This window comes from Equus przewalskii, chromosome 1 (genome assembly GCF_037783145.1).
Source record: "Equus przewalskii isolate Varuska chromosome 1, EquPr2, whole genome shotgun sequence".
Classification (NCBI taxonomy): Eukaryota; Metazoa; Chordata; class Mammalia; order Perissodactyla; family Equidae; genus Equus; species Equus przewalskii.
The window spans coordinates 74,750,710-74,775,271 of record NC_091831.1 but is presented as its reverse complement, the minus strand read 5'-3'; the positions used below and the strand labels follow the sequence as shown (position 1 = coordinate 74,775,271).

General features: G+C 36.5%; 1 protein-coding gene across 1 annotated transcript in view; it reads left to right on the top strand.

Annotated features, from left to right (window-relative positions):
* The window catches only part of RYR2 (ryanodine receptor 2), a 689,571-nt gene that overhangs the window by 180,688 nt on the left and 484,321 nt on the right, over positions 1-24,562 (top strand). Inside the window, exon 2 of the mRNA XM_070568189.1 lies at positions 1,931-2,050. Coding sequence (XP_070424290.1) covers positions 1,931-2,050 — 120 coding nt within the window. The remainder of the gene's footprint in view (positions 1-1,930; positions 2,051-24,562) is intronic.

The window sequence follows — 24,562 nt, the reverse complement described above, 5'->3', positions numbered from 1 at the left end:
GAGTAAAAAGTTATCTTGAGCCTCATCCTCGTCATCTATATATGTGTGGGTAATCTTGATATTACAGAGATCGTGTGAGCATTAAATAAGTAAGGCCAGGACTGGCACACACTATACTTTTGGTAAATATAGTGTGCCTTCTCTTCTTTTGGGGCTTATTGGTAGCACTGTTATTCTCACCTGGCCCATACCCTGCTGTATTCTCTTACTCTCTTTCCCAAGCTGTCTTTAATTAGTACATTAAAGCAATTATTTATTAAATGGTATTTAGATAGCCTCCAGCATCCAAAGGAGCCTGTCTTACCCAGGAGTGAAGTTTACGTGCTAGACCGAGTTTCATAGGGTAAGTGAGACAAGACAGGAAAGGGTTGTGGGCATTGTAAGGTACTGAGCACATCAGCACAATTCTGTTCTTTGTTATTACACTACACATTTGGAAAACGGAATACATCTTTGATCTTACAGATTATATAAGCAACAAAAATGCTCCCTTATTTTTTATTATAGCCACGCTAAGCATAAATTAATATTCAGATACACTCATTATATGAAAATAATACTATTTTTTTAGCAAATGACTTTTTAAATGTAACAATTGAATGTTCACTGGAAATTAATGAGCACCTGGGGGGATAGCTGGGAGGTGATTATTAAGAGATTGGACTTGGCCTGTGACTGATGCTATAAGCCAGCTATTAAGTATTGCTGCTACCATGTAAGAAATAAGCAAATACATAGCATTATAGAGTTTTAAATGCAAATTAGCGTTGCACTTTTCCAATTTATATAGCTTATTCTTCAGGCTAACCAAAAAGGCTTGTTTTTGGCTTCTGAATATTTATTCCGTCTCTTCAGCTCCACTCTGCTGTTCTGCTGTGGTGAAGGTCTCCCAGGATACACTTGTATGTTCCTGATTAACAGAGTCAATGAACATATTTGTTCTTTTGCTACTCTGTTAAGTGTCCTGTTTTTTGAGATTGAAATGTCAAAATATAAATGGTTAGATTCTTTGGGAATTTGCCACTTAGAACCTCTTAAAAGTCAGATACTTTGTTAAAAAAAATGATAATATCTGCAGTTTATTGTCTATTTAGTAGTGCCTTTTGCATGTCAGTCACTGAGTAAGATTCTTTATCTCACTTATCTCATCATTTTAGAGGTTCAACACTTTGCCTAAGATCACCGACCCTCTGCGTCGCAGAGCTGGGGTGGGAATCTCAGCTATTGCTCCTTCTAGAGTCCAAGCTTCTTGCAGTACTCCTGCTGCCTATATTGAGTCACCCCATTTATGATCTTTTCCCTTGTATGTTTTTTCCTGTAATCCTGCTTAATTAATTGATTGAAATTGAATTTCAGATGACTGAACTAACAAATGATCTCTCTGTACATTTTTAAGCAATCCAGGATCATTTCAAATGCGATCAAGTGGACAATGTGAGGTTGAACTAAGATGATTTTTCTGGTTGATTTGAACCCAGAAGTTCTGTTATTGACCTGTTCTTCTGTGTTAGTTTGGGACATGTACACCTGCTATTAGCATCTGTTCTGTTCTTGGCGATATTTGATGTCCTAGGAAGATGTCAGAAAATTTCTTGTTAATTTTGATGTTTCAAACAGTGTGTAAGAGTGCTAACATGGAAAGCCTATGTTTTACGGTTCTCCATACGGCTTGCCTCTGGGATCAGTATTGATAGTGAGAAGACTGTCGATTGCCTTGAATGGCGATAACCGCCCCCTCGTCCCCCCACCCAGTTACCTTTTTTGCAAGTAAAACTGCTCTAGGAATTGATTCTGTGGCTTTTCCTGGACAGCCATTCTTACATTTTTCTCTAATTTTTAAAATGCGCTAAAACAATATTCTTCTAAGTCTGATTTAGACTGTGTAGTCATGTGAAACCTCACTTTCCCCTCTTTCCCTCTGCCTTTGCAGGATGATGAAGTGGTCCTGCAGTGTACTGCCACCGTCCACAAAGAGCAGCAGAAGCTATGTTTGGCAGCAGAAGGGTTTGGCAACAGACTTTGTTTCTTGGAGTCCACTTCAAATTCCAAGGTGGGATAAAGCCTTTTGAGGCTATTCGAATATTCGGGTTTACTAGAGGCCTGGGAGTTATTTATGGGCACCCTACTGTTTTCTGTGGAACACGTATACTAAAGGGGATATGAAAAATGTTTTCACTATTCATTAAGCAGATTTTTAATTGAGCCCCTACTCTGCAAATAACTCAGATACGATTGTTGACAAGAATAGACAAAGTCCTTGCCCCTGTGGTATTTGTATTCTAGTGGAAAAGTCAACAGTAAATGAGTGAGATAATTTCAGAGCTGATAAGGGCTATGAAGAAAAGCACAGCAATAAGATAGAGAGTGATGAGGCAAGGACTCATCCTTTCACAAAGAATGTGTAGAGGGAAGGCCTTTTTTGAGGTGGTGACATTTGAGCAGACTAGAATGAATTGAGAAAGTGAGCAGTACTAAGTTCTTTAACATTCCAGAAAGAGGAACCAGGTAATGTAACGGCCGCTAGCTAGCAGTGTGCTTGCAGAGTGTTTAAGGAACAGCCAGGAGGCCACTCCAGCTGTGGGACCATGAATGAAGGGACTAATGGTGGGAGATGAGGTTTCAAAGGGACCAGGTCATGGAGGACCTTCCAGACCATGTTTGGGAATTGAGGTTTCTTCTTAGCATGAAGGGAAGCCATTGGAGCAAGTGACTTTAGCGATTTGATTTAGATATTTGAAAGATTGTTTTGGCTCTCGTATGGATTAGAGGATGTTGAGAGAGCCATAGGAGAAGCAGGGAGGCTGGTTGGAAGGTACCTGCAGAAGTCTGGGTGGGAACTGATGGTTCTTCAGACTAGAAGGAATGGTGGTGGGAAAACGTGGTAGGATTGGGAATACGCTTTGAGCACTTGCAGGATGTGCTGATAGATCAAACTGTGTAGGATAAAGGAAAGAGAGGAAATGAAGATGTCTTTGGGGTTAGGAAATCACCTAGAAAACAGTCAATGTAATAATCTTTTGTGTAGCACTTTTTAGTTTACAGAGTCCCTTGACATGCATGATCTCATTTAATTGTCACCGTAAGACTATGAATAGTTATTGCTGTCATATTCATCGTGCAGATGAAGACATGGAGAGCTAAATGCAGATGAAGAATGGAGAAGTCAGGTACCAGACCTGAAATGAGTCATGTGATTTGAAGCAACCGTGTTAGCCGTGGCTTTTCACTTAGACCTTGGTCTTTTGGCTTCAAATCCCTGATTCTTTCCTTTATACCACAGTACCTCTTTGCTTATCCTGTGAAATAATATTGAACACTGTATGCATATGATTGATTTATTATAGTATAATGCCAAGTAACATAATTAATATTGTAATAGTGCGTGGCAAAACATTATGCATTTTATAGCCCTGTTTAAATTTATTTTTAATTTGACAAGTGTTTATGAAGCATTCTCTTTGTACAAGTTACTGTGATAGGGGTCAGTTGTGAAAAATATTCTTCTTAAAAAGAAAATATTAATCATTTTAGTATTTGGCACTTTCCCGGTGGTTTCTGATATTCTGTAGTGGCTAGAAGCAGGCAGGCTATTTAGTGAGCTGGGTTTTGATTTTCCACATTATACTGAGCACTGTACTAGCTGTGGTCCTCTTGATCTCTTCATGTAAGAGCTGGTTTCCAGTACTACAAACGAGTTCTCCCAATTCTGTAGTAGGTATGTCAGGTAGCCATGGAGGCACTGAGATAGGGCTAGGCATCCATTTAAACTGGTTAATACCTAGCAGATATACTAGACTATGTGGTTGTTACTGATGACCTACTGATCTGAGCATTTTAACCATTTTTGTTGCTGTCATGCTATCTTATTCTTTTCTGGTTTATCTGAAAATTTGCTTGTAGGATGAGATATTGAGATTGTTTTTCAAACATAATAAAATAGCAATTGAAGTCTAATAAATCAATCTGAACTGTTTATGTTTTTAAGTTCTTACAATGTAAATGCTGTCTTTTCTTTCCCTCACTTAGATTACTTGAAGACCCTGCACTATGTCAGTTTTTTTTTCAGATCTCCATTTGCCTTTGTCCTCCCTGACTTGTACACTCATGCACCACATAACAATGTTTCAGTCGACAACGGGCTGCACATATGACGGTGGTCCCATAAGCTTAGTACCACCTAGCCTAGGAGTGTAGTAAGACTGTGTTATCCAGGTTTGTGTAAGTGCACTCTATGGCGTTCACACAAGGACAAAATCATCTAACAACACATTTCTCAGAACTTATCCCCATTGTTAAGTGACATGTGACTGCTTATCCCACCTGTACTTTTCTGCCTGCTGAAATGCTGCTTGTCCTTCAGAGCCTGTCACAAATAGTCCCTCTTCTGGGCTGCTTTTTTCCAAATGTTCTGAATTCTCCTCTTTGTGCTTCTCAAGTGCTTTGTTTATACTTCTATTATATTGCCAGTTGGGCTTAATTCTGCATAATATCTGTGCCGCCTTCTCTTCCTAAATACATATGTATGTGTGCTCTCAGATACATACACCAGCTTCTGAATTCCCTAAGGACCAGAGCAGCTCTCATTTATTTTCTTACTTCATCCTACCAAGCACAGTGCCTTGAAATAGTAAGTGATTCATAAAATTTAGTGGATTATTAAGTTTGAAAGGGAACTACTAGTCTTAGGCCAATTATATTTTTTATGAGATAGACTTTTAATTTTCTATAATAACAAAGAGTCAGAACTCTAAATCTCAGTTCATGTTTAAATTATGTAAGCCTGGGTACAGATGTGTTTCATGCAGATATATCTGGATTTGAATTTCACTGGCAGAAAATGGGAGATGGCCTTTTTTCCCCCTCAAATTGGTGTTTCCTGAATTTATTATAAAGGTAGGGAGAACAAAATTATTGTTGGCAGTGAGTAGTCACTCTATAAATTATATATGTGTTCTTGGGAGTGATCCCAGAAGTATATTAAGCTCCAGAAGTCTTTTAATCAAAGGCAGGACTTACTTTTTCAGAGGTCTGTTTCACGCTCCTAGGCTATCAATTCAGGCTGATGTCTACCTTAAAGAGAATGGTTCACAATTTTAGCATAGATTTTCTGGCGGAAAATATAAACATTAAATCTGATGATATGTTTCAATTAGTTATTTGTAATTGTGGATATTTACTCTGCACTCTTTATATGAGTGACTTTTCACTTTTGTTTCCATATTTTAGAATTGATAAGTTGGGTTTTTGCTCTTAGGAACTAGTCACTTTCAGATAGACCCACCTTGTTATGATTAAAAGTTTAAGGAGAAATGAGAATTATCAGGGAGGCATAGTCTTTGATCTCTTTGAATCTCCACATAAAAACAGATAGAGCTATGAAGATGAAAAACCTCAAACCCATAGACAATATTATATCTAAAACAAACCAGATGACAAGTTATCCCCACGTGTGGTATCAGTAAATGTACAGGAGGAAGTGGAGGAAAGGCAACATGATTTCTGTTTTCTCTGAAAATCAGTAGCAAATACTCGTTGGAAAGCATGGTGGGCCAATGTGAAAACAGCAGCCAAAACTAGGAGGGAGCAAAGGAACCATGGTCAGGATGGATATTTCTGGAGCTACCTTGGCCTGTGGACTTTGGAAACTAACCAGGTAAAGCTTCCTTCTAGACAAAGCCTTGCTCTGAGGGGAAATTGTTGGGAATGAAGTTCAGATGAGCAGGGGTGATAGGGGCCAAGGACAGGGAAGAACCAGGCAAAGTGGAGGAGGGAAACAGAGCCAATGGATCTCATAAAATAAAAGGCTGTGTGTTGAACACTGGGTGAAAACAGCAGAACGAGTTGCTTTAGAGCCATGAAGCTACAAAAGCTACATTGAGCCACCCTCCTTCCCCAAGGGTGCAAGAAACCTCATCTCCATTTTTATCTGTTGATCTGGTGTGCCTTTATTGCCTGTAGACATAATTCTGCTCCTTATTTCTCTCTCTCTCTCTTTACTATATACTATATAACAATTATATATAATCAGGTATAATTTATATATAAACATGTATAATTTATATATAATATATAAGTGAAATAATCTAATTCATATAATCATTTATAATTGTCCTTTATATGTATAATTTATATATATGTAATTTTATACGTCAAAGGGAGAGAATAAGAAACAGAATAATATTTATAGGTAATACAGGTCTACGAGACTTATATCTGTTACCTAGTGTTTCAAAATGAACTAAAAGAAGTTCGGGAAATGAGAGGTACTATGAAAGAATGCCGTAATTATAAACTCAGAAATAAGATGAGTAGAGAAGAGAAAGATTTGAGAAGAAAGATAACAGGAGAGAATTGTAAATAAAAGAAAGACTAATTTTAGAAATGGAGACTGAACGAGAAAGAACACCAGAGCATATCAACCCATAGGTAGTGCCTTCAGAATAATAGCAGATGGAGAAGCGAAACCTGTACAAAAGACAAACGAAAGAAAGAAATCCAAAGGAGACGATGTAAGAGGTGAAAGGACATGAGAGACTTCTAGATTTCAATCCAGCTTGTAACAAGCTTGGAAGTTGCCTGTCCAACCTAGCAGGTAAAAAGTTGAACAAACTGAAAAAATCAACAACCCCTCTAAGAATGGGGAAAGTTTTTAAAAATTATGTTAAACTTTCTGATAGCCTTATAGGTATTGTCTGAAAGTAAAAGCTTATAACTTCAAGTTGGATGCTGGGAAAGAAGAGTGAAAGAAGTTATTAGCTATTTTTAATACTGCTTATAGAACAAATAGATTGTAACCAAAAAAAAAAGAGACTTCAGGGTATTATTTAAAGCTATTAGTGTAAGGGTAGCCAATACTTCCTAAACAAAATAGATCTATATCTTTATCTTTTATGTAGATATTATATAAATATGAAAATGAGATTACAATATTATGCAAATAAAGTAGACTGCATGGTGAAGAGATAGATATATATAATCCATGGGTGATAACACACACATAATGTTTTAAATAAAAGAAAAAATGCATTATAAAAAGTGAAATTTATATTCCTTTTAAACAAAAGTACATTTTTAACAATATAAGAGAATTGAGGCCGAAATACATTAATCATATAAATAATTACAAGTGGACTTGACTTACCTATTAAAATAAGAACTTAAAATTTTAAGGTTGACTAACAAAGCCAATAGTTTTAGTAACTGTGTATACCAAAAACAGAGATTCAGAAAGGAAAAATTAAAGGATGGACAATGGTATACGAAGAAGTACAAATAAAAGGAATGCGAGTCTCTCAGTCTCATTATTTGACAAGGTCACTCAGACCACAAAACTTTAAGAGAGACAAAGAAGGATATTTAATAATGTTAAAGAGTATACTTGACAATGAAGATAAAGTAGTTGAATGTACCCTATAACAAAAGAACTTTCACAAACTGGAAACCGTAGGAGGTGCGAGGAGAAAAGCATTAATGCTGGGAGACGTAACACTTCAACTGGAAGAAAATAAGTAAAATGCTAAGGAGAAAAGATCAGTGAAGGTGGACCTTGCAGAGCTGTGTCAAAATCTGAACTTCAGAAATAGAGCGTATGCATTTTTATAAAGGTCACATACAACGTTAAAGAATATAGACCATATTTTAGGCCGTAAAGAAAACCTCAGTTAATTCCCAAGAATCGCACTAATACAAACATGGCTATAAAGAAATGGAATTAGGAGCTAATTTTCAAAAACGGAAGCCAGAAAAACCACAAAAGTCCCTTCTACTTGGATATTAAAAGCACACTATTAAATAAATCTTGGGTCAAAGGAGAAATAAATAAAAATTGAAGAATTTCTTGAACACAGTGATAACGAATACATGATGTTTTAGAATATGTGGGATACAGCTAAAGGAAGTTACCATAGTATAATTTTTAGCATTCAATGCATATATTAATAAAAATGAAAAAAGAAAATAAATGAATTAAACAACAGATAAAAAGCTATAAAAAGAACAACAAAGTAAACACAGGGAAAGTGACAGGATGGAATTAATAAAGATGAAAAGGAAATTGATGAGTTAATTTAAAAATTGGTTCTTTGAAAAAAAAAATCAACAGGCAGACCAGTAGTTAATCAAGGAAAAGGGAGAAAGCACAAATAGTCTAATATTAGAAGTTACATAAGGGTAGGAGGGGGATAATGATCAAAACAGGAAATTAAATCATAAGGGACCATTTGCTCAATTATATGCAAGTGGATTTGCAAATCTTCACGAAATGAATCATTTTCTAGAAAAATTAAGCATACCACAGAAAGTCCAAACAGATTAATTATCATAAAATAAATTAAGTAGTAAAAGAATTTCCTGACAAGAAATACATTAGAGTTGGATAACTTCTACTTAATTATGGTACTTAAATTATTCCAAAGCATAGCAAAAGAAGGAAAACTCCCAAATTTATTTCTTCAAGTAAGTATAACATAGCTTCCAAAATCATAAAAAATTATTTTGGAAAGCACAGATCAATTTCACTTATGAATATTGAAACCAAAGTCTGAAATAAAATATTTTTTAAAAAGAGACCAATGTTGCAGTAAAACATACATCATAACCAAGTCAGGTTTATTCCACAGATCCAAGAGTGTCTCAACACCAAAAAAATCCATTAATATATTTCTGCGTATTAGTAGAGCTAAAGGGGAAAATGCTTTGAACATCTCTAAAAGTAGGAAGAAGTTACTTGATGAAGTTCAGAATCTATTTATGTTTCAAAAAAATGATAAAATAGGAATTGATGGATAGCTCCTTAACGTTATTTTACGGATAGACACACATTCATACTCACACACTTTGGTTCAAAATCAGCACCTTGTTTGTGGGGCCCACGAGTGGTCAGAATCAGGTACATGTTAAGGAAGGGGATTCCCTGTCTCTCTGCTGTGCGTGTGTGGAGGTACAAGCCAGTGTGTTAGACATAGTGTCTTAAGTTTGGAAATGAAGGCGTAGTACTATCTCTAATTGCAGACGATTTGATTGTATATCTAAGAATTCCAAAAGACTCAATGGAAAAACTACTTCCAAAAATGGATTTAGGAGAGAATCCATGAAATAGCTGGTTATAAAATCAGTGTATCAATAGCCTTCATATGGATAGACCAGGTAGAAGGTATATGGAAACATACACGTATATGGAATGATACAGGGCATATACGCAAACACACATGTACATAGATAAATACAGACTCACGTTTACATTGAGTTAGAAAGGGGTCCAGTGACAGTGTTAGGGTATTCATTTGTCAATAGTTGTGAAATGGTCTCTCAAAAAAAGAAAATTCATTAAAAAAAAAAGAATTCTGTTTAATGATTTTATTGCTACAAGCATAGTTTTCTGGTGTTATTCTATGTAGACTCAGGACAGAGATAGTAAGAGGATCTTTAAGATCTGTTTCAGCCCAGCACTGCAGTGATTCTCTATTTCTAAGCCTCATCTACACCCGCTGTATGTATGAAGCAACACTGTTGATTTCTATCACGCTTCCAAAAATGAAGTTGGGCCTGGTAGATAGAAGAATATCAAGAGCTCTTTCTGTTTCTTCCAATTTCTATGGCATCACTTTAATTAAAAGTATTTCTCCCTGGGGCTAGCCTAGTGGCATGGTGGTTAACTTCACATGCTCTGCTTCAGCGGCTCAGGGTTCACAGGTTTGGATCCCAAGTGTGGACCTAGCACCGCTGGTCAAGCCACACTGTGGCAGCATCCCACATAAAATAAAGGAAGACTGGCACAAATGTTAGCTCAGCGACAATCTTCCTCAAGCCAAAAGAGGAAGATTGGCAACAGATGTTAGCTCACAGCCAATCTTCCTTACAAAAAAAGAGGAAAAAAACGTATTTCTTCCCATAATGGAACATGATAGAGCAATACTTTATCTTCAGTGGCTTCTCATTTCAGGATATTATTCACCACCATAAATAATGCATTAGGATATTAATGATGCATGATAGTTGTGATATTTCAGATGAACCGCTCTTCTTATTTGAGTGAGAATTTTTGAATAATAAAAATGTCAGTATAAGATAAATGCTGGATGATATAAGAAAGATTCGCTTTAAAAATAAAGTTTATGAAACATTTTAAACGAGATCCTTTTTTAAATGTTTCCTCTAAAAATTAATTGAAGTAATAAAACAGTTATAGGAAAATAAATATTAACATTATAATTGTTTTGCTGTCCTGTTTACTTTTTTCATTGGACCTTCACAGAATATTGTTTGTGCAAAAGGGAGGAAAAAGAAAGACCAAGGTGGCTGGAAAAGAACATAAATTATCAGTAGCCATATTTGTTTCTCAAAATCCTTGTGTCTTGGTTACATAATTATTTCTCTGCCAATAGGTTAAAAGGAAAACAAAGTAGACAGTAGGTGTGGCAGAAAGGAAATATCCTAATGATGTATGAATATCCAGTATATAAAGAATAAATGATTGTGTACTTTAAGTTCTGGTAGAACAGAAGAGTTATAAAAAAAAGTCCACCAATCTTTGGCAGATTGTTATATTGGCCAGAATGGAACTGTTTGTTAAATTATAATTTATTTAAGTTGTGTGGAAGTAATTCTTCTTAGTGTTTTAAACATACATTGATGCTGCTACCCAGTTGGGAAAGGATAATGAGACAAAGATGACATCATTGAAATACATAAAGTAGAAAGCATTTTGTGGACTGCTTGAATAATATGGTGTTGATACATTGTCTTACTAGCTAAAGACTCATTCTTGGAATATGTATATATTTTTTAAAGATTTTATTTTTCCTTTTTCTCCCCAAAGCCCCCTCCTCCCCCCGGTACATAATTGTATATTTTTAGTTGTGGTTCCTTCTAGTTGTGGCATGTGGGATGCCGCCTCAGCATGGCTTGATGAGCGATGCCATGTCCGCACCCAGGATCCAAAGCGGTGAAACCCTGGGCCACCGAAGCAGAGCTTGTGAACTTAACCACCTGGCCACAGGGCCGGCCCCGTCATTCTTGGAATATTTTAAAGAATTAAAATTATTCTCTTTGTAATGAAATATGAGCTTCTGATTTCCCATTAAGTTTCTTGAAATGAAATGAAAACTTAAGAAAACACTGAAATCTAAGACAAAAACTAATATAAGATCTGGGAGAGATATCTACTAATTAGAAGGCAAATGGAACCAATTGGAGAAAAACCTACCGGTTCACCTCTGACACACACAGTTTCACCTCAAACACTGCAGAAAGATTGGCAGACCCTTTAATCTGCCTAAGCCATCTGCCTCTGACCAAAGGGCTGTGCTAACAAACAAAGTGAACAGCAGTCTTTTGTCCCATCCCACCATTCTATCACATCAATTGGATTCTCAGCAAATGGCGTGGGCATTGGTAGGCAGGAAGCTGGTGATGACCCCCGGCATTCTGGAAGATTTAGTCCTCACAAATAAAGAACTAAGGGCATATGCAGTGATAGGAACAGCATTGGGGGAAGTATAGGCTAGGAATTGTGAGTTTGATTTTACTGAAATAATAGAGAACGGAACCAAGAGTAGGGGAAGGAGCAGCTGCCAATGTAGACGATCAGAGCTGAATTACGTGAATGCAGGTAAAAAACTGAAAACTGCAGTGGGGGCTTGCATCTTTCATTAGATCAGAGAGTATGATTTAACCATCCCTGGAGTGCACACACTGCAGCAAATGGTGATCTAACACAGGAGTGGGCACACTTTTTCTGCAGAGACTAGTAAATTCTTTAGGCTTTGTAGGTCATACTTTTGTTGTTATAAGTACTCACCTCTGACACCGTAGTGTGAAAACAGCCATAGGCAGTATGTAAACGAACCAGTGTAGTTGTATTCCAAAAAAACTGTTTTTGTGAACTTGAAAATTTGAATTTCATATGGTTTTTATGTGTCATAATATATTATTTATTCTTCAGGTGATTTTTGTCAACCATTAAAACATGTAAAAGCTACTCTGAGCACACGGAGTGTATAGAGACAGGCAGTGGGCCGGATTTGGCTCATGGGGGGTTGTATGTTTATCCGTGATAACATGGAAAATATTGTATTCCTAAAGGAGAAGCTAGAACAAATACAATAGGAGCAATAATCAAAGATATGATAGAAGAAAGTGTTCTACCTGTGGGTTAAATGTGCTCCCCCCATCCTGAAGTTGGGAAAGAGAATACTGCTGGCTGGAGGCCTTGGTGAAGTCTCATGGAGGTAGAGGCGTGGCATCTGAGCAAGACTCCTTGACAGATGGTTATCAATAAGTTAATGAATGTGTTGAGTATTTGAATGAATGAGAGAACAAATGAGTAAAATATGAATATAGATAAATGGAGTATAATGTGGAAGGAAGCATTTCATAAGGAGGACAAGGAATAAGGAGAACAAAAGGAATAGAGGAGAAGCATTTGTCTCTGGGAATCTCCAAGTATTCTCTTGGGGATGGGACAGGGCTTCAAATGCCATGTAACCAGCACAACTTTATTTGAAAGATAAAGAGAGCTACTAAAAGCTTTAGAACATTGCATTATTTCATGTTCTACCAATATCAAAAATAAACAAAGCCAGACACTAGTTAAAGTGGTAAGGACAGATTTTAATCAGTAATACACTGCTGCCTTAGGGAAGAGAGTCCAGCCTAAACTGAACTCAACTCCAATTTGTACAGAGATGATTGGATGTTTCAAAGGGAGAATAAGAGGATAGGAAGGGGGGGGGGCAAGCGGGGGCTTAAGTAGTGTCAGGGAAGTGAAACTTACCAAGGGTTGATCAGATAAATGCTGACGAGGCCAGCTGGGTCTGCAAGCTGACAGTTATTCAAGTCAGGATTCTCAGAGACAGAGGCCGTATCCTTCCTGATGATTACATTCCAAAGCAATGGCTTCAGGTGCTTAAGAAAGATACTCAAATTGTAGGAGATATGTGTATCTCTCAAAGGGACAGAAGAAGGATTCACAGTTCTAAGGCTTTTTTAGTAAATGCTCTAAGAAAAGGTGGTTGGGGCCTGTTGTCTGGTGTTGGCTACAACAAACTGTAAATTCTCCTGGCAGCCTTGAGCTTTCTCAGGCAGGCTCTTTAAGGAAGGCTGGAGTCATCCTAGGGATGTGGCCTTGAACTGTTCGAAACTATGTTAGTGGGGGCTGGCCCAGTGGCGCAGCAGTGAAGTTCACAGGTTCTGCTTCGCTGGCCTGGGGTTCGCTGGTTCGGATCTGGGGTGCACACATGGCACCACTTGGCAAGCCATGCTGTGGTAGGCATCCCACATATAAAGCAGAGGAAGATGGGCACAATGTTAGCTCAAGACCAGTCTTCCTCAGCAAAAAGAGGAGGATTGGCGGCAGATGTTAGCTCATGGCTAATCTTCCTCAAAAAACAAAAAAAAAGCAAAACCAAAACTATGTTAGGGCTGAAGTCTTTTGATGTTGGGGGGAGGGGGATGGCCAAAATCATTTGTGTTGAGCATCTGTAGTTTTTATAGACAAAGATTGAGACCTAGTCAAGACGAGGGTTCAGAGGCGCCTGGCTAGAGTTTGGTCAGGAGTGAATCCTTGTCACTACCTTCTGATTTGTATATTTAGACACAAATAAACCTCCCTGAGCTATAAACAGTCCAGCCTGATTGGGTTTTCTGAAAGACGACATGCCTTTGAATGTGCTCTGTTCTCTCTCCTGGAAAACCCTTGCACAATTCTTCACCTGGACGACGCCTGCTCATCCTTTAGGCAGCTGTCAAATATGCTTGCCTTTGTCAGGGCCTCCTGCGTGCCCCTCCTTTCTGCAGAAGTAACTCTCTCTCTCTTTTGCTCACACTCATTCTTTCTCCCTCCCTCCTTCTCTCCCTCTCTCTGTCAGGCAAAATGAATTCCTTCTTCCAATTACCTCTTGCTCCTAAATCACATGTCCCTTTATTTTACATTTACCTTTTGAAATGATTATGAAATAATAATCATGAAAGCACCTGCAGACAGAGACAGCGTCTCACTCATCTTGTATCTCAGGTACATAATACAGTTTAGAAGGAAGTAGATGAGCAATAAATGTTGGTTCATTTTAACTGATTTTCCTTCTTTGAACCAATAAATTAATATTGATATATCTATTTTGACTGTTCACCAGTTCATTAAACTTTTTTTATCCGACTGTAACTTCCAAAGAATGCACATACGTTGTCGTCTTGCTTCAAGAAATTAATTTAATGTCTTTAATGTTACCAGAATAAATATTCATGTTTGTGACTATAATAATGCTTAATCCTATATAGATTGATAATGGACTTGGTACAGTGCATTTTCAGTAATAATTTACTACTTCATGTAAAGGATGAATCTTCGTTAGCACGCTCATACATAATTTAAAGATTTATATGCTTTACTGAAAAATAATTTAAAAATATAATTATTGACAAGCTTGATACAGAATGAGATGCTAAGACTTTCTTGCCAGCATAACTCTATCTTGGCATAGAAATATTTTAATTTTGCTCATTGTTTTACAGTAAGTAATAAAGAACTTTAAATTATATTTCTATTTATTTTGTTTAAATTAAATGATAGGTCAGGCAGGATTATTTATAAAATGTTTAACATGCGTTTTGCTATTAAAATATCCTCTTTCTTGAAAAACTTAAAATCAAGCTCACACTGGAGAGAAAAGGGACGTTTATTTAATCAAATGTACCAGTGGATCGACTGATTCACTAATCATGGTAATCATGGTAGATTCCGTAGTGTATCAAGAAGGAAAAGGCCACTATGAGTTGGGTAGTCAAGAAGGCTTTCAGAGCTGAGATGTACTAGAGGTGGGTTCTAAAGTAGTTGTGGAGGTTGGACTGGTGAGCCATGTGTTCATGTCCTGTGCAAAAAGGGAAAAATAGTGGGCTATGATCTGAACTTAAAGATGGCCAAGAAGGGGCTAAAGATGAGCCCAAGCAGAGCACCAAGAAGAAGACAGTCTAGGTTAGAGTCAAAAAGGCCAAGAGAGGAGAACATTTTTGTTGGGAATCAAGTGATAAACAGTATCACTTGCAGCTGGGAGTCTGAGGGGGTGAGGAGTGGGAACTCAATTGGTTGTGTTCAGAATTGCTTTGGAGAACTTAGAATTGTTTCAGTGTTGTGCTGTGATTGAAAAATATGTTAGTCAAGTAGGTGGATAAGCACATGAAAAGATGACCAACATCATTAGTTATTAGGGCAATGCATATTAAAACCACAGTGAAATACCACTGCACACCCACTCAAATGGCTGGAAGATTCATAATACTAAGTGTTGACAATATCAAAAGCAGGAGCAACTCCTGCAATGCTGATGGCAATGCAAAATGTTACAGTCACTTTGGAAAGTATTTTGGCAATTTCTTGCAAAATTAAGCATGAACTTATGATACAATACACCAATCTACCCTTAGTTATTTATCCAAGAGTTATTTACCCATGTTTCTGCCCAATGTCTTGTACTCATATGTTTGGAGCAGATTTATTCATAATAGACTGAAACTAAAAACAACCCAAATTTCCATCAATTAATAAAGAGATACTATTTAAAAATGAAAAGAATGAACTATTCATCTGTGCAACAATGTAGGTGCAACTCAAAAACATTAAGTGATAGAGGCAAGACACTGAAGACTATGTACTGAATGATTCCATTCATGTGATATTGTAGAAAGACAAAGCCACAGTGACAAAAGGCAGATCAGCAGTTGGCAAGGGCTGGGGAACGGAGGTGGGAATTTACTGAAGAGACATGCAAACATTTTTATTCCATAAAATAGAAGGAAGTTTTCTATTTTGTGATTGTGGTGATGGTTATATGATTGCAGACAAGTATTAAAATGCATTAAGTTGTATACTTATATAAATCGTGAATTTTATTGCACTAAATTATATATAAATTAATTTTTTTTGTTTTTGTGTTTTTTTTCTTTTTCTTGAGGAAGATTAGACCTGAGCTAAGTACTGCCAGTCCTCCTCTTTTTTCTGAGGAAGCCTGGCCCTGAGCTAACATCTGTGCCCATCTTCCTCTACTTTATATGTGGGATGCCTACCACAGCATGGCGTGCCAAGCAGTGCCATGTCAGCACCCGGGATCTGAACCGGCGAACCCCGGGCCGCTGAGAAGCGGAACGTGTGCACTTAACTGCTGTGCCACCGGGCCAGCCCCTATATAAATCTAATTTTTAAAAAATCTAAAACAATACAAACCACAGAGAAAAATAAAATTTGCTATGTAATAAATATTTGACTACATTAAAATTAAAGACTTCTGGATATCAACAAATACCATAAAAAAACAAGTACTTTGGTTGGGAGAAGATATTTTTAAGATGTGCATATAAGCTGAAAAAAATGTTACTATCCAGAATATATTAAAAAAACTCCTACCAATTAATAAGGAAGAAAGAAAATACAAAAATGTTCAAAAGCTTTGAAGAGTTAGTCCATAGAAAAGAAAACTCAAGTGGCTTACAAATATTTAAAAAGATGCTCAAGATTGTTAGTAATAAGGGATGTGCAAATTAAAGAGATGTTCTAATTCTTGTGCAGGGAATTGGAAAAAGTTGATAAGTTTGGCAATGTCAAATGGTGGCAAAGATATGGACCAGTGGAAATTTTCATACATTCCTGTTAGGAGTGTAAATTCATACACCACTTTGGAGAGCAATATGATATACCTAACAATGTTTAAATGGTAATCTCTGGGGCCTAGCAAATTCACTCCAAGAAATATACCTGGCCTAGACCAACTCTTGTATGTGGGCTCATGAAAATATGTATATTCATGTACATTTCAACATTTGTGTTTGTTTTAGTTTTTTCTGAGAAAGATTGGCCCTGAGCTAACATCTGTTACCAATCTTCCTCTTTTTGCTTGAGGAAGATTGTCCCTGAGCTAACATCTGTGCCAGTCTTCCTCTATTTTGTATGTGGGTTGCCGCCACAGCATGGCTTAATGAGCGGTGCATAGATCCATGCTCAGGATCTGAACCTGTGAACCCTGTGCCACCAAAGTGGAGCATGGGAACTTAACCACTACACCACCAGGCCAGCCCCTCAATGTGTTTTGTAAAAGCCAAAACAAACAAAAGATCTCTATACACCTGTTAGACTAGCAAAATTCAAAACCATGACAACACCAAGTGTTGGCAAGGATATGGAGCAACAGGAACACTCGTTCATTGCTGTGGGAATGCAAAATGGTACAGCCACTTTGGAGAACAGTTTGGCAGTTTCTTGCAAAACTAAACATTCTCTTAGCATGTGATCCAGCAATTTTGCTCTGTGGTATTTAACCAAATGAATTGAAAATTTATATCTACACAAAAATATGCGCACTTACGTTTATAGCTGCTTTATTGATCATTACCAAAGCTTGAAAGTGACCAAGATGTCCTTCAGCAGGTGAGTGGGTCAATAAACTGTGGTACATCCAGACAATGGAATATCATTTAGTGCTAAAAAGAAATGAGCCATCAAGCCATGAAAAGATGTGGATGTTACTGCCTTACATACATATTACTGAGTGAAAGAAGCCAATCTGAAAAGGCTAGTACTGTCCGACTCCAACTATTAGACATTCTGGAAAAGGCGAAACTACAGACAGTGAAAAGATCAGTGGTTACCAGCCGTTAGGGAGAGAGAGGGATGAATAGCCAGAGTACAGAGGGTTTTTAGGGCAGTGAAACTATTGTGTATGATACTATAATGGTGGATACATGTCATTATACGTTTGTCAAAACCCATAGAATGTGTAACACCAAAAGTGAACTCTAATGTAAACATTTGGGTGATAGTGAGGTGTCAGTGTAACTTCACCAGTTGTAACAAATGTACTACTCTGGTGTAGGGAGGCTGTGTGTCGGGGGGCAGGGGTGGGGATGGGAGGGCTATAAGGGAACTCTGTACTTTTCTGCCCCATTTTGCTTTGAACCTAAAACTTCTCTAAAAAATAAAGTCTATTTAGGAAACATACAAACACAAAAAATCTCTACATTTTATTGAGGGAAATTGATAATTAAATTGAAGCATATTCAAACAACGTTTATACTGCACACAGTGAAACTATAATCATACATATCAATAAGAATAAATCCTAAGAACATAATGTTGAGCAAAAATAAAAAATCAGATTGCAGATGGACATATACAGTATGATACCGTTTATATCATGTTACAATATGAACAATTCTGTGATTAATATTAGAATATAGACATATGTAGTAAAATTCTGAAAAAATGCCCGTGAATGATAAACACTAAATCAGCAGAGTGGTTACCACTTCTTCAGGGGAACAAGAAGAATGAAATCACGACTGGTACCTAGTTGGTTTCAACTGTGTAAGTAATAGTTTATTTTTTAGCTAGTTGTTGAAACATGGATGTTTATTATAGTACTTTTGTACTATTTTGTATTTCTGAAGTTCTCCACTAGAAAATAGCTTCTGGAAAATAAGATGCTCGATTGGTAGCCAGAACATTTTTTAAATAAGCAGTAAACGTTCCAGTAATTAATCTGGGAAATTTTGATGTTGTGAATAATAATTTTTTTCCTTGTTAGATTTACATTTTCAAGGTTATGCCTTAAAAGCCTGCTGCAGAAATTGCTCTCCTGGAAATTTATGGTAATTCAGGGTTTAAGTATTGGGCTAAGATAGTCAGCTTGGTGACTAGGAATATATGAATATAGAAGAGCTAACGATACTTGCGCTAGAGATCCGCACTGCACCTATGAATGCTACTGGGCTGTGGTTTGGACTTATTGTTCAGGCCACTAGTAACCAAAGTCTACCACCAGTCTTTTAACTCATAAGCCTTAATTTGCATAAAGCGTATGACTTGAGTCAGGGTTCCAGGCATCATCCAGTCTCCCATGCTTACGAAGACATTGACTGTATGTAGCATTCCTTTCTCATTTTTCCAGATATAGCCTCTCCATATTTTGAAAATATGTTGTTCCAGGTAGCTACTACCAATCAATTGACCCTGGAATGAAACTGACTTGCCATCCTGGGTTAATCAGGATAGGCTAAGTTATGTTTTTATAAGAAAAGAAAACCCAAAACAAAAAAATGAAGCCCCAGATCTCAATAGCTTTTTATACAGTAAAGGTTTAACTCATGTACATCCTACATGTCCAACACTGGCTGGGGACTCTGCTCCAGAAGGTCGCTCAGGAGCCCCAGATAATTAGCACTGCATGGCTAGAAAGCCTTCAATTACCATGACGGGAAGAAGAGAGGATGGAGAACTAACTCCCTTTTTCTGGTGCTTTGGTCCCAAGGAGACACATGTCATCTCTGCTTCCAGCTAATTGCTCAGAGCTAATGGTCTGATTTAACCGCAAGGGAGCTGGGAAATTTTAGGGATCATGTGTCTGTTCAGTATATAGTATGTGCTTCCTCCACTTGGACTGACACTATAGACTAGAAGGGCACAATCCAAAGGAACTGCAGTGGGTAAAGGGCAGGACAGAAGATAACATGGTGTTTTCTGTACATATAATATAATTTAGGGCATTTAGAATAGTGAAGGTTTTTAAAAATCACCTGCCTCAATCATTTAGTTTTATAAATGAATAAAGCGAATCCTAGTGACTTGCTCAAAGTCATACAGATAGTTAGTGGCAGTGTTGGGTCTAGACTGAAAAAGAAACCAAACTGTCAACATATCTATAGACACTATGATTGTCTACAGGGAAAATCCAAGAAAGTCTGTAGATTAATTATTAGAACTAATAAGATCATTCAGCAAAGTTGCTGGTTATAGGATTAATATACAATAATGTTCCTATGTTCTAGCAATAAACAACTAGAAAATTTAATATAAAAAAGTTATTCACAATAACACTAGAAATGGTAAGACATATGGAAGCAAATGTAAAAAGAATGTGTGAGATCTGATGAAAGTGTCAGTCTTGTTTGACAGACATGAGGGAAGAATGGAATAAAAGAGTGTATTCTTTGGATAAACACATATATAATAATAGAAATGGAAACAAAATTGGTTATACATGGGCATATGCAAAGATGTTGGAGATTTGTCGAGAACAATAGCCTCATCATTGAATGTGTAATGTCAATGTGAGGCTAATATATTGAAAAGGGAAACAACGTTTAAGGATATGTCAACCTGAATATAATATTTTAGAACCATGTAATCCTTTGTATATAGTCTCTATTTGCTAGCATTTATATCTCACAGAAAATAGCAGAGGATGTTAAAATAACAAAAAGAATAGAAAATATTCTGTTAATAAGTCCTATTAAAATAGATTAAAGTTTTGAATTTGCCTTGTTTGGCAAAGAGAGTCAATTTAATAGCATTAAAAATACCAAAATGGTGTTTATACCCATATGACACTTACAAGGTGTGTGGCCAGGAACCACTGTTAGCATAATGCCTGCTTCTCAGCGTCTTCAACTGTAGAATGTGTGATATAGTTGAACTTACCTTATGCTATCATTATAATGATTATACGAGATAAATAAAAAGTGTTTTGAACAGTGTCCTTTGTTAAGTGCACGGTAAATGTAACCAGTAGTTTTAACTATTTATTATTATTGTTTCTATTATTACTAATTAGGATGCTGATCAGTTGTTTTCCAGTTGTTTTACAGAAAATTAAATGTGAATAGATTCTAAAAATGAGTTTGGATAGATTTGCAGAAGAATTCCTTTCTCTTAAAGTTAATTAAGAGTCAAAGTAACCTACAAAGGATGTTGTAGATTTTATATCTTCAGAGGTAACAGTTTGTCTCGGATAGTTTGGAGATTTATTGGTTTTCAGTTAGAAAGAGGGACTTTCTCCTTTCTCTCTCTCTCCCTCTCTTTAAAATATGTATTGTGTGAATTATGAGCAGCTTGTTGATTAATTGATTCAACAAATATTTATCAAGCATGTAGTAAGTTTTAGACTCTCTCAATCAAGCGGTGAGTGACACATGATCCCTCTGTTGTTGAAATTTTCTGCCTGATATGGAGGCAGGAAGTAAATATTTCTTTACATGTCATGAGTGTTATCTAGGGTCCAGTACAAGATGCTAATGGAACCTACAGGAAGGTCACCTTGCTCAATCTTGGGGTTATGGGTAAATTGGTGCCTAGGTCAAGCCCTGAAGAATAAGTGAGGTTATTTTGGGGAAGAACTGGCAGGTTAGAAGACCATGGTGATACAAAAGCGTATTTCTTATAGCTACACAGAGAGTAGATCAGTCCTTCAGACAGGAAGAAAACTTCCGTATGTTTGAGTTATCTTTGGGTATCCTCTTTGGACAAACACAGAAATATGGTAACAGTCTCACATCTCTTAATTACAGAGCCTACCTACTATGTGAGATGGACTGTTAAGGTGTAAGTCAATTTTTGAAGGATAATTGAACACGTTTTCAAGTATTTTTGAATGGAATTAACTTTTAAGATATGTTTTAAAAACATTAAGTTTTTATATCCATTGAATATATTACATTTCATTATTATTTACTCAAAGAGTTGGCTGCTTGCATTGACTATCTCCCATTTTTATTTCTGATGAATAATGTGAAATTGGTAATAAGTTAATAAGCAATAAGTTAAATGGTTTAAAATCAATAATTTAATAAATTTACTACCATGGTGTGATGATGACTCTCCTTACATGTATAAACATAAAAAATCATGAGCCCTGTGTTCTAAAAAATGTCTTTCAATTCATGTTTAAAATTTCTGTGTTCATTTTTGGTTTAGAGATAGTCTCAAGTAATTTTCCATCAGTGCTAATGAGAGTAGTATTAGCAATTTCTAGACCTTTCACAGTAAAGTAATAGAGGCTTTTAGGAATATCTTTAATACTATTTTTTTACTTTCTTAACATTTGACAAGTAAAAAGTGAGTTGAATTAAAGCATGAAAATTATTTACCTTCATTGGATCAAAGCAGCCCATTAATGTTTAAAGTGTGTAATGGACTGATGATCAGAAAAGTTTACCTTATTAAGGGAGACTTCTTAGGTTGATATCTTTAGAGTGGCCGGCACTTGGGTTGACATCATAGTATTTGTATTATGAGTTCAATTAATGAAATAGAACATAATAGAACTTCTTAAAATATGGAGCCCCCTTTTAATGTTAAAAAGTCTTTTAGGAGGGGCTGGCCCCGTGGCCAAGTGGTTAAGTTCGCGCGCTCTGCTGCAGGCGGTCCAGTGTTTCGTTGTTCGAATCCTGGGTGTGGACATGGCACTGCTCATCAAACCATGCTGAGGCAACGTCCCACATGCCACAACTAGAAGGACCCACAACGAAGAATATACAACTATGTACCAGGGGTCTTTGGGGAGAAAAAGGAAAAAAAAATGTCTTTTAGGACTTTAACATCATAGTAGTTGTATATTTGGCATCTACTTGTTGAGAAAATGGAACGTGACTAAAACTACTATGAATTTAGAAACGCTACTGTATATTTAAATAAAATGTTTTATTTGCTAATCAAATAGATTTTAAAATAGTATATACAATTGCAAATATATGTGTGTGTCATACATACACACGTATGTATACATATATATACGTTTTCAAGAAAAATAAATTATCAGCCTACAGACAATGCTTCTGGAATGTATGGTGGTTCTGCTGTTTCCTTCCTATAGCCCCTAATTCCTGGTCCACAGATTGTCAACCACTGAATTATGTGTTGGAGATTTCAAGAAGAGTTTTTTAACCTAGAGCACAGTCTTTGTGAGAAAGTTAGCAAAATAGTATTAATGAGTGTGGGTTTTTTCTCTTCTCTTCTTTTCCTTTTTTGGACAGAGGAGTGTCCCAAATAGAATGATTTTTTCCCAAAATTGTACTTACAATGTTGGAACAAAAATGGAATGAGGAAAGCCAGAAGAAGGGAGGGAGGGTTACTTCTTGCAGTCATCTTAAGTATAATGTAATGAAAAATTTGATCTGTATTGGTGGAAGAGAAAAGGGTGCTGAAATTTTGGAGAGAAAGCCATAGCAGGTCTTGGTGACATATTTCACATTGCCAGTAAAATTCACATAACGTTGAGATTAAATTTCTTAAGCCTGGAAAAACATAAAATATGATGTTTTAGATAAAGAGACATCGAGGTGTGGGCTAGCTGTATTTCTAATAATTATTGAAAAATACAATAATTTAGAATGTATAATTAATATCATGGAGGATTTGGAGGTACCATAACTTCTGAAATATATTAAACATTGTAATATATTTTAATATTCTTTACTGGCTAAAATTTCCGTGAAAATTGTGTAAAATGAATAAGTTTAATTGAAATTTTTTAGCATATGTGATAACTTTCTATAAAAAGAAAAAATATCTATGCCATGAAATTTATAGAGTTTGGTTGTGTTTAAAATAAATTCTTCAATTTCATTCATTCAGTGAACACTTTATTGAATGCCTACTATGTGTTATGCAGTGTCCAAAGTCATGAGAAGAGAGCAGTGGTTGAGACAGAGTTCATCATCTCATGGATCTATTATTCTAGTTGACAAGACTGAAAATAAATAATTAGATAAAGATATGTGATGGGGAGAACATTAAAATAAGTAGGGTAGTAGTTAATGACAGAATAGCTTTGTTAGATTGGTTTGTTCATGGAAAGTCTCTCTGATTGCTGAATAACCAGAAGGACCAGCCATTGGGTGTGTAGAGGAAGGAGCATTGTAGGCAAATAGCAGAGACCATGCAAAGACTCTAAGGGGAGAATGAGTGTGGACTGTTCTGAGGACAGAAAGAGGCTAATGTGTTTGGGGTCTAGCAGGTGAGGTGGGTAGGTGATATGAGATGAGGTCAGAGAGATAGGCAGGGCCGAATAATTAAGGGCTTTGCAAGCTGGGGTAAAAGATTTGGTTCTTATTCTAAGTTCAGTGGAAAGCTATTGGATAGTTATAAGCAAGGGTGTTATATGATTTATATTTCTAAATGATTGTACTGCTGCACGAAGAAGGGATTGGGGAAGACAAGAAATGACAGTAGCTTGAAATGGGCTGGTGGTAGAGGCAATAGAAGTAGTTGAATTCAGAATCTGTCTTGGATTGGATTTGAGAGGTAAGGGAAAAAGAAGAATCAGAGATTTTGGGTTTGAGTATATTGTTGAGATGAGGAAAATTGGTGGAAGGCATAGAGAAAGGAAGACATTAATATTAAGAGTTCTATTTTGACTATGCTAGGTTTGTGACATCTGAGGAGAGATGTCAAATAAGCAGCCTAAAGTTAGCTCGGAGTACTAAGGAGAGGTCAGGTCTAGTGACATAAATTTGAGAGTCATTGGGTTATATTATGGTATTTAAAACCATGGGTTTGGGTGAGAAGCACCTGGCTTAATTTGTAGTTACAGAAAAGAAGGGGGCTCAGGTCAAGTGCTTCAGACATTTAGAAGTAGATCAGAGGAGAGTAACTCAGCAAAGGATACAGTTTTTTTTGTCCTCTAAGAATATAAAAATCTTTCTCGAAACCCTTATTGTCTAAATAAACTAGAGGAATGGACTATGAGTTTAATGTTGCACAAAGCTAAAGGGGACTAAAATGTAAATATGGTATATAGTTGAATTT